Below are 18,144 nucleotides of genomic sequence, written 5' to 3'. Positions count from 1 at the left end.
TTTTCAATTAATTAATTATGCTATTTTTCCACTACCTTCTTCACAATTTTTTCTTCTAATTTGTATTTCCTAATTCACTATTTTTTAAAAAAAAATTGGAAAAAATAGTTTCAAATTTTGTTCCATTATTGTAACCTTTGCACTTTTAATTCATGAAAGAGAAAAAAAAGAAGAAGAGAGAATTGTCAGAGCAGAGGCATATATATATATATATATGATTTGGGGTACCCCTTCTAAAGTCACAAGTTTGGTTGGCAGCTTTGACTTTTGTGTGTGTTTCCCCATAAATTCTTATTCCATTCTATTGTAAGTGCTAAATTACTAGTTTGGTATTCCATTCTATTGTGTTTATTTTATATTATGTGTGTACATGAATTTTAAAAAATGTTTAATGTATCAATAAGCATTAGACATTCAGTTATTGTTGGAAATATACGGGTGTAAACTCAACAAGTTTGTGGAATTAATAGATGCATTTTATAATGTAAATGCTAAATAAACACAAAATTGAACTAAACTTGTAATTTCACCTTAACGTTTGTTTTTCAAATGCAAAATTATTTAAGAAAATGTATGAACAAATGTAAATGTATCACAGTAGATAAATGATGAATAAATTTACTTAGAAAATATTTCTTTCATTTTATAAAAGAAAACTTTCAGATAGGGATTAATAATATGACTAGTTTTTCAAGTAAAGGAATGAAAAACATTTCAATCACATTACTTTCAAACAGGAATAATAAAAAAGAAAGGGACAAACTTTTTATTTAGAGAATTTTTAAAATCAAACAAAATTAATGAAATCAAAGAGAATTGCAAATTATTGGTATGTGGTGAGCATAAAAAAGCAAATAGTGGTGGATGCAAAAATTTTATGAGAATTTGAATATGGATTAAGAAGAATTGAAAGACTAATTTATAATTGGAGTAACTGATAATAGTACAATTTTTTTTAAAAAAATTTGTTTGAGGAATGATAATAATACAAAGTGTTTGGAGTGGTTAGTATAGGAAAGCAAATGCAACCAACCATATCCAAACAAATAAACAAATATATATAAGAGAATTATAAGAGAGATTGATGGCTTTATCTCTCCACCTAACTTGTTTCCTTCTTTGGTACATAGAGTAATTTAAAGGTTGAATTGAGTCATACACCAATGAATTAATTTTCAATAATCATCATATTCAATTATAAAATTAGTCCCTAATCTTATCAATTTTGTCTACAAAACCATTAATAACTCTATAAGCTTTTAAGTTCTGCCAATTTAATTCATATATTTTAAGAAGATTCTATCACACCCCATACCAAAACACATCCATCTATTTATATATACCTTTTTAAACGATTTCCATGGATTTTATTTATTTTTACTTTTTACTTTTAATTTTCAATAAGACAGAGATCTTGACTAGGTAAGCATTAAAAACGTAATCACTATCCTATCTAACTCAATTACACTCGAATTGATGAATTGAATATAATTAAACTTTTCATTATTATTGAGGACATCGAATGTGAGAAATGCACTTGATGAGATCGGTGTTTTGATGAGGCGTTTGAGAATTATCTCTTTTTTTTTTCGTCTCGTGTTTGAGAATCAAATTGCTCACTATATTGCTCATTACGTCACAGTTTTTTTAAATATTTTTTTTGTTTCTCTTAGCTTGAAAGATTAAGGTAGAAGTCATGTTTCTAATTTTGCTTCATAAAAGAAACACAAATAATTGAGAGTCCTAAAATGTGAAATTATAAGAGAGTGTTTAATTAAGGTTGGAGAGAAAGTAGAGAGAGTGAGAGAAATGAAGCCTCTAATCATAGGATTAATCTTGTAGTTTAAAAAATTGTAAAAAAAAGGAACAGTCATTTTGATGGCACGTGCGGACCACTTGACATTTTACGTTTCACATTATAAATTAATGAAAATGAAAATGGCGCTTCAAAATTCAAATATCTCTAAACGCTTTTTTATTTATTAAATATAGCTTTTTATTATTAGACTTTAAATAAAGAAAGAGTAGAAAATACTATTCTACTGATTTCACTTCCAATCTACTCTCCCTTCCCTTCCCAACGGCACCAAAAATTAAAGAAAGAAAGAAAGAAAGAAAGAAAAAGAAACTTCCAGATCCCCAGGGTATTTTGGTCATTTCAGTTAACACAACATCTCTCTCTCTCTCTCTCTCTCTCTCTCTCTCTGCTTCCACAGCACATTCCCACTGTATCTCTCTGCTTCCTTCTTCTTCTTCTTCTTCTTCTTCTTCTCCTCCTCCTCCTTCCTTCCTCTTCTCCTCTGAGTGAAGAAGAAGCCATTAACAAAAAATACACACCAAATCAAAGCTTCGGAGTGCTTTCCAAGCAAACCACCCCAAACCCTTAATTCTCAACTCCCATTTCTTCATTTCTTCATTTTTTCATTTCTTCTTCTTCATCTTCCTTCCTCTCTTTCTTCTCCAATGGACAGAACCACTCCTGTTCGGAAACCTCATACCTCCACTGCTGATCTCCTCACCTGGCCTGAACTTCCTCCCGCTGATTCCCCTGCTCTTCCCTCTTCTGCTTCTCGCTCAGCTCCCCGCTCTCATCAGGTAAAACTTTCTACATTTCTATCTTTTTCTTTCTTTTCTTTTCTTCTTCCCTTTGCCTTATTCTCTTCTCTTTTAGCCCTCCGATGGGATTAGTAAGGTCGTCTTTGGAGGCCAGGTTACGGATGAAGAGGTCGAGAGCTTGAACAAAAGGTGAGATCTAACGCTCCTTCTCTTTCCTTCAATCTTTATTCATTTCATTCCATTCTATTTTCCTTTTTGTTTCTTTTTACCTTCTTACCCAATTCCATACTAACAGAATTCTCTTATTCTTCTCTTTGGCTTTTCTACGCTTTGTTTTATTTTATGCCACCGATCTGCTTGTTTACACTCTTACTTTGGTCAACTCATTCAAATTTAACATCTCTTTCTTGTTCTAATGTCTCGTGATTGGATCTCAAATTTTCAATGCTCTCTATTTTTCAATATATTATACGTCAGATCTCCAATTTTTTTGTGGAGTCTATTAGTTTGAATTTTTAAACGAGCTGCTTCAATTGTTTTATTTTCAAACTGCAGGAAGCCCTGTTCTGGATATAAAATGAAGGAGATGACTGGGAGTGGAATTTTTGTTGGTAATGAAGGAGATGAAGAACTAGAATCTGGAAGCGCCAACCCTTCACAGAATAAAACAGGAATACGTATGTACCAGGTATCCATCGAACGAGATCAATTATTTTAGTTTTGAATGTGAACTGTGAGCGAATTTGTGGTTTGGGTTCTGAGGCAATTCTTATCTAACTCATAATCTTGATTGATTGATCAAACTGCAGCAAACATTGGCTGGAATTAGTCATATTTCATTTGGTGAAGAAGGTAGTGTTTCTCCTAAAAAGCCTACTACGGTACCTGAGGTTGCGAAGCAGCGTGAGTTGAGTGGGAACTTAGAAAGTGATGCCGATGCAAAGTTGAAGAAGCAGCTCTCTGATGCCAAATGCAAGGAGCTTAGTGGACATGACATATTTGCTCCTCCTCCTGAGATTTTGCCTCGACCAACAACAGCTCGCACTTTGGATCTAAAAGGAAGCATAGAGATTGGGGAGCCTGACAGTGTAAGTAGTACTCCACTAAAAATCTCTTGTTAAGTAGTTTTCTGGATGAAATTCTAGACACTCTCATTCACGCATAACCATTTAGAAGGCAATCCCACAAATGCCATTCACTCATTTTGCTTAGAACTATAGAATTTAAGTTTGGTACGTTTGATAACCGTTTGGTTTTGAAAATCAAGCCTACTTCTGTTCATTGGTTTATTTGTTTCTTCTGCACGAACTTTTACAAGTGTTTTTTAAATATATAAGCCGAGTTTTGAAAATTGAAGATGTAGTTTCTAAGAACTCTTTTTTTGGAATTTGAAGTTTGGTTCAGAATTCAATTGTATTTCTGAAGAAACGGTGAAAAAACCAACACAATTTTCAGAAATTGAAAGCCATGGAGTGAGTATCTTTACCATATTCCTCTTGCCTCTTGGTTCGTTCTTTGGGAAACATGGATAGTAGGGTGGCGCATTGTGTTATTGATATATTAAAAGCAACCCATCTGCTTTCGTTTTCTAACTTAGTAGTGAATTTACCGTGGTATTAGAGTGGGAGATGTTGTGTTCAAACTCTTATAATAAATGTTACTTGGTTTGCTTCATATTTTCCTCGATGGGGTCAATCTCACAATGATGAAATCCTAGGATTTAGTTGGTTAATCTACGTGCAACTAATCCATCACAAGGGCGGTTCATCCCTAATTTCTCTAGTTTAATCGTTTCTTTGCACCATATTTTCATGGATGGGGCCAAAAGCTCACAATGATGAAATCCTAGGATTCCAGTTGGTTTAATATGCGTGCACAATCATCACAAATCTTTCTATGTGGGGCTGCTTTTTCTGAATAATCAAGCATGTCCCTATTTGATAAGCTGATATGGCTTCGGTTAGACGGTAGTTGTTTGTTGCCTTTTATGCTTAGTTTTTTAGTTTACTTTTCTTCTAAGTTTTTTCTTCAAGACATATGATATCATTTAATTAATTACCCAATTACCTCCTTTCCATTCCTAAACAGAGAGGCATAATCCCCGGAGAAGAACCTTCAGTAAAGACAGCAAAGAAGATTTACGACAAGAAGTTTTCAGAATTATCAGGAAATGACATCTTCAAAGGTGACGTTCCTCCATCGTCTACAGAGAAACCATTGAGTGTTGCAAAGTTGCGAGAGATGAGTGGCAACGACATATTTGCAGACGGAAAGGTAGAGACCCGAGACTACTTAGGCGGGGTACGCAAACCACCAGGTGGTGAGAGCAGCATTGCCTTGGTTTAAATCATCTAGGTTTCTAACAAAACTCAATACTTTCACTTGGTGGGGTGGTGGGGGGTGGATGATATGCATATGGTGTTATTGGGAATTGTCATCTGGTTTGGGTAAAATTATGTTGTTAGGTTTTAACTTTTGGTTAGTCAACAACTATGGAAGTCTCTGCTAATTGGGTTGTGTTCCATAATGTTTTCTTTTGTACTTGGTTGTGTTGTGTGTCTTGTGTCTAGTAGTTCAGTTTTTTTTTTTTTTTTGGTTGTCTTCTGGCTATTTTACTTCCATTACTTGGGGTTTTCATTTTTATTTATCATTATTATATTGATTAATTGATTTGGCTATGATGCTGAAAAGATCAAACTATAATTCTCATTTCCATTCTTAACAATCATTTTATTCTCACTTCATTCCATTATATTACTATGGTTCTGAAATCTATTTTATCATCTTTTTTCTTTTTTTTTTCATGGAATCATTGCTTCAAACTTTTGAAGACTTCTAGGTTTTATCTTATGATAGAGATTTGAATTGTTTCACACCTCATCATCTGATGAGCTAACAAATTATGCAGATACATTATTTACTGCTTTTGAAGTCCATGCATTCTACTGATCATTGAGTTGGAAGTCTAGGGTTTTATAGGTGTAATTGTCATTATTTTATTTAATATTATCAACTAAGTCTTTTTAAGGTCTCAAATATGTCAAACTTGTTCAATTTATATTCAAAGTTGTTAAATATTTTTTTAAAAATGATAGTGTGGTGAATTATCAGATAAATCTAATGATTTAAACTGACAAGTTTGAAAATTTAGAGATAATCACTAATTTAACCTTGTAATTGTAAACCAAGAACACTATATCCTTTTGTTGATGATTCAAATTTTTAAAATTTTAGTATTCCAATGTATATTAATATTAATGTCCTCATAACATTGAAATATGTTTTATTTTGACTTTATCAATTTGATTTTTTTTTCCCTGAATGAGATTAAGTGAAGATTTTTGCAAGGACAAAGTGAAGAGATTAAAGGCTAATTAAAAGTGATAATGATTATGAGTGGTCGTAATGGAAGTGGGCATAATCATAATCCCATGCCTCATTATTAACTCCAAAAGCCTTTTTCTTTTTTTATAAATAATAATAATGATAATAATTTTATTATTTATCATCTTCTTTTCTTGGTTTAGTTTCACCCTCTTAACTAATTAATTCAATCATCAAATAATTTATTTGTTAAAAGTCATAAATATCATGCAATGCAACGTTAAAATTACTTTTACCTTTTCAAATATTAATAGATAAATAAATATTTTAATTTTTTTAATTGACTCTATTTGTTACCATTATGGAGTCAAAAAAAATTTACCCCCAGTTTTCTTTAATAGATTTATGGATTTAAAATCTCAAAGACTAATTATATATTATTTTTTACAGTATAAATTTGCAATCTAAAACCAATGTCTAATTACAAATTATAACTAAACTCCTTACAAAAAAGGTTTATGATTTACCATAAAAACAATACGTTTTCATTTTAGAGGTGTTTTATTTATTTATCATTGGTAAAAAGATATTTGTGTTTAGTATAGAAATATATATATGTAAGAATTCATGTGTTATGATTACATGTATTTATATAATTAATAAAAGTATTTTTAATCTGTGTTTGTAGTCATCATTAATACACAACATTTCTAATTTGGAAGCCATCACCAAGTTTTTCTCTTAAACCATAGTTTCATTTGTTCATTTATTTTAATAATTCGCCTCTTATCTTCGTATTAGTTAAATTGTATATAATTTCCTCGCTATAAAATTTATGACATGAAATAATTCTCTTTTTCAATTTCAATTACACAAACCCTCTTTCAAAACTTTTATACTAATCACACCATTTAATCTTGCTCTAGTTAGGAACATATCTTGCTCTAGTTAGGAACATTTAGGGTTAAAGAGGTAGACTCTTTTTATAGTGCTTCTACCTAACATTCAATTTTTTTTTTTTAAAAAATGTATATAAAATAGTAAAGTTGAAAACAAATGAATGCATAAAATCACCATTGAATAAACATAATAACAAAAAGTGATCGGACATTGTATTGTCACAATAAGAGCCGACCATGTATATTTTGAAGTCTAAAACACAATAGATGAAGTTAAGAATTTAGAACAAAAATAGTCAGTTGCTGTGAAGGGTAGAGATTCAAAGAATTCTCTTCTTATTTAAAGTAAAAAGAAAAAAAGTTATAAAGGACGAGAGGAAAAACGAATAAGGATTTGATTGACATAAAGTGCATTTGGGATTATACTATGCTATATCTAATCGTCTAATCTCGATCTTCGAACAATTTATCTAATTGGATCTCAAGTATTTGTATTTGGTAGTGAGATTCATTTAAAATTAGAAAGATAGAGATGTAGATTAAGATTCCTCAATGCCCAAATTTCCAAAACAAAAAAGAACAAAGAAAATTTGGTCAGATTTATGAACACTGTCAGAACTTAAGTCAATGAAAGCTTTGAAGCTGAAAATTAAGATAATCGTAAAATTTCACTGTACATCATGTTCATATTAATCTATTACAGATTCAAAGAAAGTAAACAAAACCCATATCAGATCTTCAAAAATCTCATGTGGGGTTTTCAAGTTCTTGGCAGAAATTTCATGGAAATTAGAAAACAAGGGAAGCAGAGCACAAGAGTTTTTTCTTTTAATTTTTTATTGATTTGAGTTGTTCGATCTTCATCATCTCTTCCAGCTTCGACTTCTCAACAATGGATCGTCATTACATCTACTACTACTACTACTGGTACTTGATCCACTCACAACCCATGTTTCTTTAGCAATGTCTGATGAAAGTTTGTAAAAATCAGCATCATAATCCATTACCATCAAGCTTTTCTTCTTCGCAGTCACCATTTCTTTCTCTTCCTCCATTAACAACTTCAAGCTGATTTTCGATTTCTCTTCTTCTTCTTCTTCTTCTTCTTCTTCTAATTCTTTTTCTTCTTGTTGTTTTGGTTTTCGTAAAAGAGAATTTGGGGCTGACCTGCAACGCATAAGTAAGAGAGCATTTGGGGGAGGAACAGAAACAGAGGAAGGTTGGAATTCGAGTGAAGAAACGGCGTCGTTGTTTATGGGTTTGGTTTCTTCTTCGCCTTCCTGTAAAACCATGAACCATTCTGAGAACATCGTTCTTCCTCTTGTGGGTTCTTCTTCTGATTCTGATTGGGATTCGGATTCGGGTTCGTGTTGTTCGAATACTTCTTCTTCATCATCCTCATCATCTGTTGTAATGTCGGATTGAGGGAAGCCTCTGAAACAACGGAAATCAAAACGGAATCCCCGTAAACACGAGAGGAAATTAACAATTTCTCTCTTGAAACCGAAAGGATTTTGATTTCGAATTGGATTTTTCTTTTTGTTGTGAATTCGCTCGATTTCTTCCATAACCGATTGCCAATTCTTGGTTGATCGATGAGAATGAGGTCTGATTTTGATCTGGCCGGCGCAGGTGACCTTGGGGGAAGTGGGCTCCGACGACATCTCCTTAGCCCATGGAAGAGGACTTGGTTGAGCTTTCCGGTAGTGACGACGATGGGGTTCGGCGGGAGGTCTGGCGGGACTTGGGAGAAGAGTGAGATGAGCACGTGCAGGAAAACAGACGAGAAGATCGGCCGGTGGAGCAGTGGGTTTTGATTTGGAGTGATTTCTTCTCTTCATGGATCTCATAATTTGTGAATTTGTGATAGACAGAATGAATGAATGAATGAATTTGGGGTTTAAGAGATTTAAAAAGAAAAGAAAAGAAAAGAAAGAAATATTAAAGGACAGCTTATGCTTCACTTTTTCTTCTTTTATCATCACATCTCTCTCTCTCTCTCTTTTCCTTTAGTTTATTTAATTTCTTAAACCATTCTTTACTTCTTTATCCCTTTTTTGATCTTTCTGTAATGGGGTGTCTTACAATGTCTTTGCTTTTCTTATTCACCGTTCACTTTTCTTTTCTTTCTCTTTCGAACTATTTCGAGTTTGGACTACATCCGACATTTTCAAAGTTTGGATTAAGTTTTCTTCGTCCAGGATATAATGTTTTAACAAGTTGAGTGTTAGGTTTAGATCCATGAGTTTGAGTGCTACTATAGTGTTTAATACATACATGTGTGTGTCACACTTTTTTTTGTAGATTTGGATTAGATAGATTAGATTTATGTCACCCTCTACTAACACAATAAACACATGGGTTGGGTTTTATTCAATACTTGAATTTTCTTCTTTGTTTTGAGAATCTTTTCTTCTCTTCTCTTTTTTTTTTTTTTAAAAAAATTTACTATATTACTTGTGTCATTTAATACACATTTTCTAGTAAAATAATTGGAGTCAACAGATTCAACCCTCTCAACTTTAGGATAGATGGTCACCATAATTACTCCAACTAAACTCGTTTAGTCTATTTAATAAACATTTTTTAAAACTATTTTTGATATAGAAACTAATAGTGATATAGAATGACAATTGCGACCTACTTTAAGTTACGTTTACGAATAATTCTACATTGTTACATCGTCTATTGCTACATCGTATATTGCTACATTCTATACTTTAAAAATTTCATACTTGTGTCATTTAATACACAAATTGCGACCTACTTTAAATCATATATTGCTACATCGTCTATAGGTCACACAATTGTTTTGAGTAGTCATAGTTTTTAATGAACTTATACTTTAAGTTACGTTTACGAATAATTCTTAAATAGTAAAAGTCACTTTTATCGTTTTCAAAATCACTCTGAAAATGTCTTTAATAATTTAAAACTTGATAATATGAAATTTTCATTCCAATTAAAAGCATAATATCAAATATGGAATTAAGATTCAATGATTAAAGTCGTGTTTTAAAATGATTTAAACAATTTTCAAACTATTTTCAAGCATACACACCAAAAGTTACGCCTTAAACACACATGTATAAATAAATAAATAAATAAATAAAAAGAAAGGTGAAGGATAAGCATTTCTTAAAAGGAAAATTTAAGGAGATTTTTGTAATTTTAACCTAAATACAAAATGGGATATAAAATGCTAATATTATTATTATGAATATATACTTAATTATTATTAGAACATAAAAGAATGGAAAAGTGAAAGGCGATGCCCCCACGAGTAATGTTTAGTGATCCAATAATTCTATCAACTAGTTTTGGTTTAGGCTATGCTACAATACTCATTCTTCCTAAGAGTTTAATCATCAATAATCCCATTATTATATTCTTATTCTCCATACCAAAACATATAAAATCTACTTCTTTAATATATTCTACAAAATATCAAAAGTTTTTTATGCACTTGAAATGAGTTCAATTATTACGACAATATTAATCATAAGAAAAAATAATTAAGTTCGAGAAAAAAGTTCCAAAGATTCTTTAAAAGCAAAGCAAATGGTGGTTGCCATTGAAACTATTTTATGTGTTATGTTATAAAATATTAAAGATACTAAAGATTTGAACCTACCTTATAAACTATAAACTATGTTGCTATAAATGAATAAATATAATGCACCCCAAGTCAACAAAGCCTAAACTTTAGGCTTTGAGAAAACAGAGGGTAAGAATTTTTGGTGGAGCAAAAACAAAAGGAAGAAAAAGAGGGAAGTTTGGTTTCCATTAGGTTAATTATTAGAAAATATCACGATAAAATAAAGTTGAGTGTTAATAGTTTTCTTTTCCACGTGCTTATTTTTGTCTGAATTTCAACACTCATATACATGTATGTATATATATATATATATATATAAGTTACGTGGTAAAATTTTAGTTATAGGTAGAATTAGAGACCTATAAGTTCACTATCAGGAGGTTCCTTAAGGCAGGTTATGAACAAATGAATAATGACAAGCCTTGTTATAAAGACTTTTCAAGAAGTACTTGAGCTAAGGAGTAGTGTCACACATGGAAGGAGCTATTGTCTTATATTAAGTTGTGTGCTTAGTTAGATGAGACATGTGTACATATTCATCATACTTTTCATTGTTACTATGTATGACTTTAATATAGAATAATATAAATAGAATGAGCTCGTTGGATTTAAGAGAAATACAATGATAGTATCTTAATGTAATTTGAAATGACTATAATTTAAGTATAAACTTGAAGTATTATAATGCGTTGGACATAGTACCACGTCAGTGTTAATTCTTTTGCACGTTCAAGTTTAGATGAAGCTTACGTAATTGAAACACCACTTCATCCTATACGGATCCAAATCTCACATCAACATGATTATTCCTCCCCATGAATATCTTTAGTTGTGTAGGTTGATCCAAAAAAAGAGGCCTACTACAATTAAATTGAAATGACATCAAAGAAAAACGGACCAACCTAACAACCTTTCTCTTTCTCTTTCTCTTCTAAGGGGCCTTGCCCTTCCGCCAAGTGTCCACCTTTATTTTTATTCTCCCCCTTCCCTTTTTATTATTATTGAAATTTCAATTTTTAATTAGTCTTGACATTTTAAAATTTACGCATCAAGTCAAAATTCTAGGTTAGATTATTGAACCCATCAAAATTTTTAAATTTTGAGAAGAAGCTTAAGTTCATAAGTTTATATATAGATTAACTCAAAATTATGTGAGGTGGATACGTGGGAATAGAGGAAAAGAGTTGATAATATTAAAGTCAAAATAAAGCTTCATTCAATTTTTAGATGGTTAAATGTAGAGGCCAATAATATAAGAAAAATCATATGGGATGCATAAAAGTAGGGGACAAATAATTCAATGAAGTGAAGTTTTAGCATAAAGAGTGGAATGTGCCCAACATATATATGATGCAGTGTTCCCCCACCTCTCTTCATTAATGGGATGAATATATAATCACATAATTTTTTATTCTATTTAAGGATCAACTTAAAATGTTTTAAATCAAATAAACAAAAGAAGCGGTTTTGGTGAGGAAGTTCTTGCATAATTTGGAAGTTGTTCCAAACATGAACATGCCCCATCACTTTATATTGTGATAATAGTGGGGCATATTACTAATCCATTTACAAAGACTCTCATGGCTAAAGTGTTCGAGGGTCTTCTAGAAAGTCTAGATCTGCGAGTTATGTACATTAGGTAATCTAGGAAAAGTGGCAGATGTGTAATGGGTATGAGGATGCCCTAGTTTATTGTATTTGTATATACACATTCTATGTAATACACTTGTACATTTTACCATTTTCAATGTTAGAGGATTACTTTATTATGAACATCCCAAAGAGACAAGAGTTTTAGTCCAAGTGGGAGTTTGTTGGAATTTATGTCCTAAAACTCGTAGATTGTAAATATAATCCATTGACCATTGTTAATAAAGTGTTATTATTGTAATAATTGTTATTGATTATATTATTAGTTTTGTCTTAATAACTCAAATCCAATAAACTAACATCCTAAACTGTTTAATAAGTATTGAATAGTATGTAGAGACATACAGGGATCAATGTTCGAGATCAGCTTAAAGGGTCTATAGTATACGGATAAGACTGGGTACCTTTATCCTTGTAACATTATGAATACGACTCACCTTGTATTTGATACAAATACAATGATCCAATGTGTTCATGTAGTTGACATGCGAGTGAAGGTATCCTATGCAATGAGATTGCAATAGACCAGACCGTGAAATAGTAACCACTTGGTGTTACTACATTAACTAGTTAGGTTTCTATTTCACTAGGATGACCTAGATAACTTAGTCTTAATCTTGAGTGTATTATGAACTCTTGTTCACGAGAGATTGTCCTTTGATTTGTACGAGTGAGAGTGGCTAGATCGCCGACTCAATAAGCTTATCATTCACTACTACAAAAATAGACTCTCTTGACGTTTTTAAACTGTCAAGAATCACTATTCTTGACGGTTTTAAAACCGTCGTTGAAGCCAGCGTCAAGAAAGTCAAAGTTCTTGATGGTTAATAAAACGACAAGAATAGCGATTCTTAACAGTTTATAAACGTCAAGTATACAAATATTCATGACAGTTAAAAATCGTCAAGTGAATGAGTATTCATGACATTTAAAAACTATCAAGAATGTAATTTATGACATTTAAAAACGGTCAAGAACACAATTGTTTATGACGTTTAAAAAACGTCAAGAATTTACTTGTTAATGACATTGAAAAACCGTCAAGAATGTATTTGTTTATGACATTTAAAAAACATGAAGCTTGTTTCATTTTTTTTCTAAATTATAATTTATTTATATTTTTGTTCCTGTATTGTCTCTATAATTCTTGTAGTGTGGCCCAACAATCTCATAAATATGCACGAATACAATTCCAAAACTTTAACATATATTAACATTTAATCATATATGTATGAACATTTCGAAAACTTTACATGTTTGTTTGATATTGTCATATACAAAACACTACTTCAGTCAACCCCAACCTAATATGATAATCCCAAAATTACAAAACCAATCCAACTATGCTATTCCAAAAATCACAAGACTACAATTCTAGTTCAAGAAACAAAATCTTAATTAAAGAAGCTTTGAAACTCAATGATCTTGGATGAATTTGACTTCAAATACAAACTTGGATTCCACAACCTAAACCAAAATAAAATAATATATCAAGTTAAGATGGATTCACATAGCAACATTTTATCAAATGGTTGCAATGTTTCAAATAAGCAACAATTAAAATTCACATATCGATTTGGCATCTATAAATATAACAAACTAAAAAGTACCTAAATGTCAATTATTTACCCAATAAGGCTAACTAAGTAACACACCTCTAATATGTTTTGCAATGAAAAAGGTTGCCATATTGTTAATTTGGCCATATTGTGAAGGCAACCTCTTAGATGTGTTGAGAAAGGAAAGAAATACCAAAATAAGTATGAACTAAGATAGTATCAAATAAAGTTGAAGTTGAATTTTAAAGCTCTATTTTTTTCAAGATAGAGAAATTTCAGCTAAAGAGGAAAACACTAAGGACAACCAAGCAAAAAAGTCTAACAAATATCAAAAGAGAACATGCAGGAAAGAAAGAATGTAAATAAGGTTTTATCCGCACCAAGCAAAAAAGTCTAACAAGTATCAAAAGCTTCATAAGTTGTACTAGAATTCAAAGCTCTAAACTCTAAAGAATGTAAATTTCTTTGAAGAAATTTGTGTATAAAGGTCACACAGTTGAAAATTCAATACCTTTTCAAGAATGTTGTTGAGAAAGACTATTGTGATGAATCTTTGAATCCAAATTATGGAGACAAGATAAATAAATGAGTTCTGATTCTAACTGACTGAATGAGAGTTAAGAAAATAAGAACATTGGAGTTGAATTATCAGCATTTATTTAATTCAAACTTACGATAGCAAAGCCAAATTATAGAGAGAGATCAAAATTATAGGATAAAGGAATAGTCTTACATTTGGTGAGTTCCCAAATGTTGTGGTAGTCAACGAGAGTTATTCCACTCGAATTGTCTTAGACAAGAGGCTTCCATTCAGCAAGTACTGGTGAGAATTAAAGTGGAATGACAAACTTAAAAACACTTAATCTTTAACAAACTTTTCTGACTTTTTGCAATTACTTTTTAACACAAGATATCAAAACACACTTAAAAACCATAACAACCAATTACCATAAAACGGTGTCCAATAACAATAATTGGGTCAACCCAAACATCATTAAATTCTTGGGAAAGGTTGTGGACTAGACCTTCACCATCTTGCCCCTAAAGCAAGTTAAAGCTTAAGGAAAAAACACAATAGAAACAAAAATCATAAACTCATCAGTTAGATAGTATTGGTGGTTAAAACCTCAAGGTCTCACTTCTTCCATTTTATATTACCAAATTTGAAAATGATTTTTAATATATGAACATTAATTGAAACATGTTGGTGTACAAGTGTGGATGAAACTAAATCAAGTTTGTGTTTTATGTTATTGTTTTTTATATTATATTTATGTGATATGCAATCCATGAGAGTATATTTATGTGCTATGCAATCCAGAAGGGGGAATGCAACTATACCCAATTCATAATTGTATTTGGAACACTAATGATTTTAGCACAAATTCCATCTTTCCATTCTCTAAGACATATAAACCTTATCTCCCTCACTCTATACCTTGGCTATAGTGCTCTTTGTCTACATCTATCCCTAGGATTAAAACGCAACATATTAAAATGCTCGTAATTAAAAATTCATACACAATTTAAATTAAATTAAACATCAAGACCCCTCACGAAGATGAATCTCTGTTCATTTTTCTTTTTATTAACAAACAAAAGTTTTTAGGTCCACTTCTTTCAACAACCTCCTCAAGGATCCTTAATTAGCTCTTTCCAAGTTCATAACCACTCTAGTCATGCAAAGATTAAGGTTCATGGCCAATCAACAATTAATCTGTGATTAAGATATTATGAACATTATTCACATAAAAACATGAAAAGATTAAGAGCAGATAATCAGATGCATTACAAAGAATAATTCATAAACTTTGTCTACATCTATCCTTAGGATTAAGAGTTTAGCTACCCCATACTTCACAATCTAAAACACAAAACTCAAATACAATACCCATAACAAAAATTCAAGGAGAAGAAAAAGAAAACGAAGAAGAAAATCTAGTGATTCGTATTATTATAATATTGTGTATAACAGTATGTGTTTTTTAATATTCTCTGTTTCCAGCTCCAGTGTACCAAAATATTATCACAAACTCCACAATCCTTCACTTTCCAATCCCTAAACTAACCAATGAATCATATTCGCACGCTTGGTAGCCTTGTTCAAAATATTATATATTACAATTATAATAACTTGTATCCCCCTTTTCAAGCCTAAAATGCAAAACCTTTCTTCCATTCTCTAAGGCATATTTCCTCTTCTTTAATTTTGCATTCCAATTTTAAAATTCCAAATTACAAATTTTAATCACAAAGGAAAAAAGGAAAATTATTACCTTTAGAAAGGGAAGAAAATGAATGAGTAACCATGAAGGATTTTGGAAACGAATAGAGGTTTAGCTAAAGTGGAATGCGACAGAAGGACGGTGAATGTGTTTACTCGTTTTCGAATAGAGAATGTGTTTACACATTTCAAACGGTGAACAGACGGACGCAAATCAACGAAGGTGAAGGGAACGCAAAGCAGACGAACGGTGACGGACGATGAAGGAAAATGAATGAAGGTGAACGCTGGTGAACGCGAAGGGAAGTCTTTTTCGGCGATGAACGCAGATGAATGCACAGATGAACGTGAAGGGAAGGTTAGGTGAACGACGCTTTTGATTTCGGGTGGAGAAGGGACAAAGTCGCGGCGAATTAGGTTTAATTAAGAAAAGGGGAAGTGATCTAATTGAAACATTGCGTTTTGTAAAAGAAAATTAACACAATAATTTTTTTGAAAATTTCTTGACGTTTTTAAAACATCAAAAACAAATTAAAATTTCTTGAAGTTTTTAAAAACATCAATGATTTTTTAGAATTATCTTGACGTTTTAAAAACGTCAAGAATTTTTTTATAAATTTCTTGACGTTTTTTAAAACGTCAAAAAATTATTAGATATTTCTTGATGTTTAAAAAACGTCAAGAAAAAGTACATCTTACTTGACGTTTAATAAACGTCAAGAAAGTTGAAAATTGGCCTTTCATAAAAATTCTTGACGTTTTTTTATTTGAAATCACATCTTTCTTGACGTTTTTGGGAAAAAACGTCAAGAAAGGAAAACTACAACCGTCAAGAGAGCCTGTTTTTGTAGTAGTGATTTTGGGGACAAGACTGAGTGGGGAGTTGGGATTATAATTGCACAAAATGGACTAACTTACTATTATTGGTCTATATCCATGGACACATAAATATATTTTTAGTGAGAAGAGTTCAGTTGTGAGTCTTTAGTGGAGTGTACACAAAGCTAACAAATATTGATTAATGAGTTTAGCCAATTAATCTTAGATCGTTGTAGCTTCTGATCTGTAGGTCCATTAGGTCCCTTTCCTAGCTCGTAAAGGGTAATGAGATTTATTTGTATTGGTTGTAATTTAAAATGTTTAAATTTAACTTGGGAATTAGTATAATGTATAGTGATACATTATAATATAAAGTTTATCAAACTTTACTATATAAATTTAACTTTGGGGATGATTCAAAATTAATTTATGAGAGATAAAATATTTGAATGAGTTCAAATATTAATTTAATGTAAATTGGATTCATATTAAAATTATTGAGAGAAACTTATATTTGAATATGATTCAAATTTAATTTAAGTTAAATATAAGATAAATAATTTAGTGTTATTAGTTAATTGGAGAATTAATTAATAGTTTAGTTTAATATTATTTAATTAAATTCGATTTCATTAATTATTAACTAATTGATTAATTTCAGTAGATTTGAAATATATATTAATTTAATTATTTATAAATTAATAGAATCTCATGATTCTCTTCTACTTCATTTTCTATTCCTAGAAGGAAAGAGAGTTATAATATCTAGAAGAAAACACTTTTCTTAAAAACGACACTAATGGTACTCTTTGCAATTTAAGCTCTCTTTGCAATGGACAGTCTTCAAAGTTTTTTTTAACGATGTTTCCAATGCTTTCCTTTCTCTCTCATGTTTAATAAAACCAATTTCTCTTAAAACCTATAGGGAGGCTACATCGTATCGAATTTCATACAACTGACGTGTTCATCGAGTTACAACAAGTGTCGCACAATAGTCTGTTCCGTGTTTGAAAAGTTGTGATTGTGACACGCTGCACATGAGGTTAGAACGAGACATGGCAAGGCAAGCCCTACGCGCACCTGCCAACTTCTGCCACAATATTTTGTACGCAAGCTAATGTCTTTGGGCTGTTTTTGTGGTTTTTGGAAATTTTAAGCAAAGTTTTGATATTTTTATGATCAATGGGAATTAAATGGAATTATTTCCCATTATTTTTCATTATTTTAGATCTGAAGGAGATCGAACAAGTTTATAAGCCAAGGGTCCAAGCTACTCTCTATAAGTGACAAAAATGAGTTTAAAGTTGATTTCTAAACATGAATTTACTATCAAATGTTTCAAGCATGCTTTGATGTTTGAATATTTGAGGATACTGACTTATAAAGTATTTCCAAAGCATGAATTTAGAAACATTTTGGTAAACATGTTTTTATTGATGAATTTACTAATGAAAATTATAAGCAATCATGATTGTGCTAAGTTTTCAAAATGTTTAAGCTTGAAAATAATATTAG

The 18,144-nt window shown here is 31.1% G+C and overlaps 2 protein-coding genes across 2 annotated transcripts; one reads left to right on the top strand and one right to left on the bottom strand.

The window, feature by feature from the left end:
- The first annotated feature begins 2,197 nt into the window (after positions 1–2,197).
- On the top strand, positions 2,198–5,281 carry LOC101215119. The gene is made up of 5 exons (XM_004142949.3): positions 2,198–2,595; positions 2,672–2,745; positions 3,112–3,244; positions 3,366–3,644; positions 4,645–5,281. The coding sequence occupies exons 1-5, from the start codon at positions 2,464–2,466 to the stop codon at positions 4,900–4,902; spliced, it is 876 nt and encodes a 291-aa protein (XP_004142997.1). The 5' UTR covers positions 2,198–2,463; the 3' UTR covers positions 4,903–5,281.
- A 2,037-nt stretch (positions 5,282–7,318) lies between these two features.
- Positions 7,319–8,620, bottom strand: LOC101218308. Its single transcript, XM_004142963.3, has 2 exons — positions 7,947–8,620; positions 7,319–7,421 (listed from the first exon to the last, which is right to left on the bottom strand). Exons 1-2 carry the CDS (start codon positions 8,618–8,620, stop codon positions 7,319–7,321), a joined length of 777 nt encoding a protein of 258 aa, XP_004143011.3.
- Positions 8,621–18,144: the final 9,524 nt, after the last annotated feature.

This window comes from Cucumis sativus, chromosome 2, assembly GCF_000004075.3.
Source record: "Cucumis sativus cultivar 9930 chromosome 2, Cucumber_9930_V3, whole genome shotgun sequence".
Lineage (NCBI taxonomy): Eukaryota > Viridiplantae > Streptophyta > Magnoliopsida > Cucurbitales > Cucurbitaceae > Cucumis > Cucumis sativus.
This window is presented reverse-complemented; position numbering and strand designations above follow the sequence as displayed.

Bases quoted from the DNA above. Each gene is read 5' to 3' on its own strand.
- LOC101215119 (XM_004142949.3), top strand. From the start codon at position 2,464: ATGGACAGAACCACTCCTGTTCGGAAACCTCATACCTCCACTGCTGAT. The intron at 2,596-2,671 runs GTAAAACTTTCT...CTTCTCTTTTAG, and splicing joins CAGCTCCCCGCTCTCATCAG to CCCTCCGATGGGATTAGTAA. The intron at 3,245-3,365 runs GTATCCATCGAA...ATCAAACTGCAG, and splicing joins CAGGAATACGTATGTACCAG to CAAACATTGGCTGGAATTAG.
- LOC101218308 (XM_004142963.3), bottom strand. From the start codon at position 8,620: ATGAAGAGAAGAAATCACTCCAAATCAAAACCCACTGCTCCACCGGCC. The intron at 7,422-7,946 runs GTCAGCCCCAAA...CTTAATTTTCAG, and splicing joins CTCTTACTTATGCGTTGCAG to CTTCAAAGCTTTCATTGACT.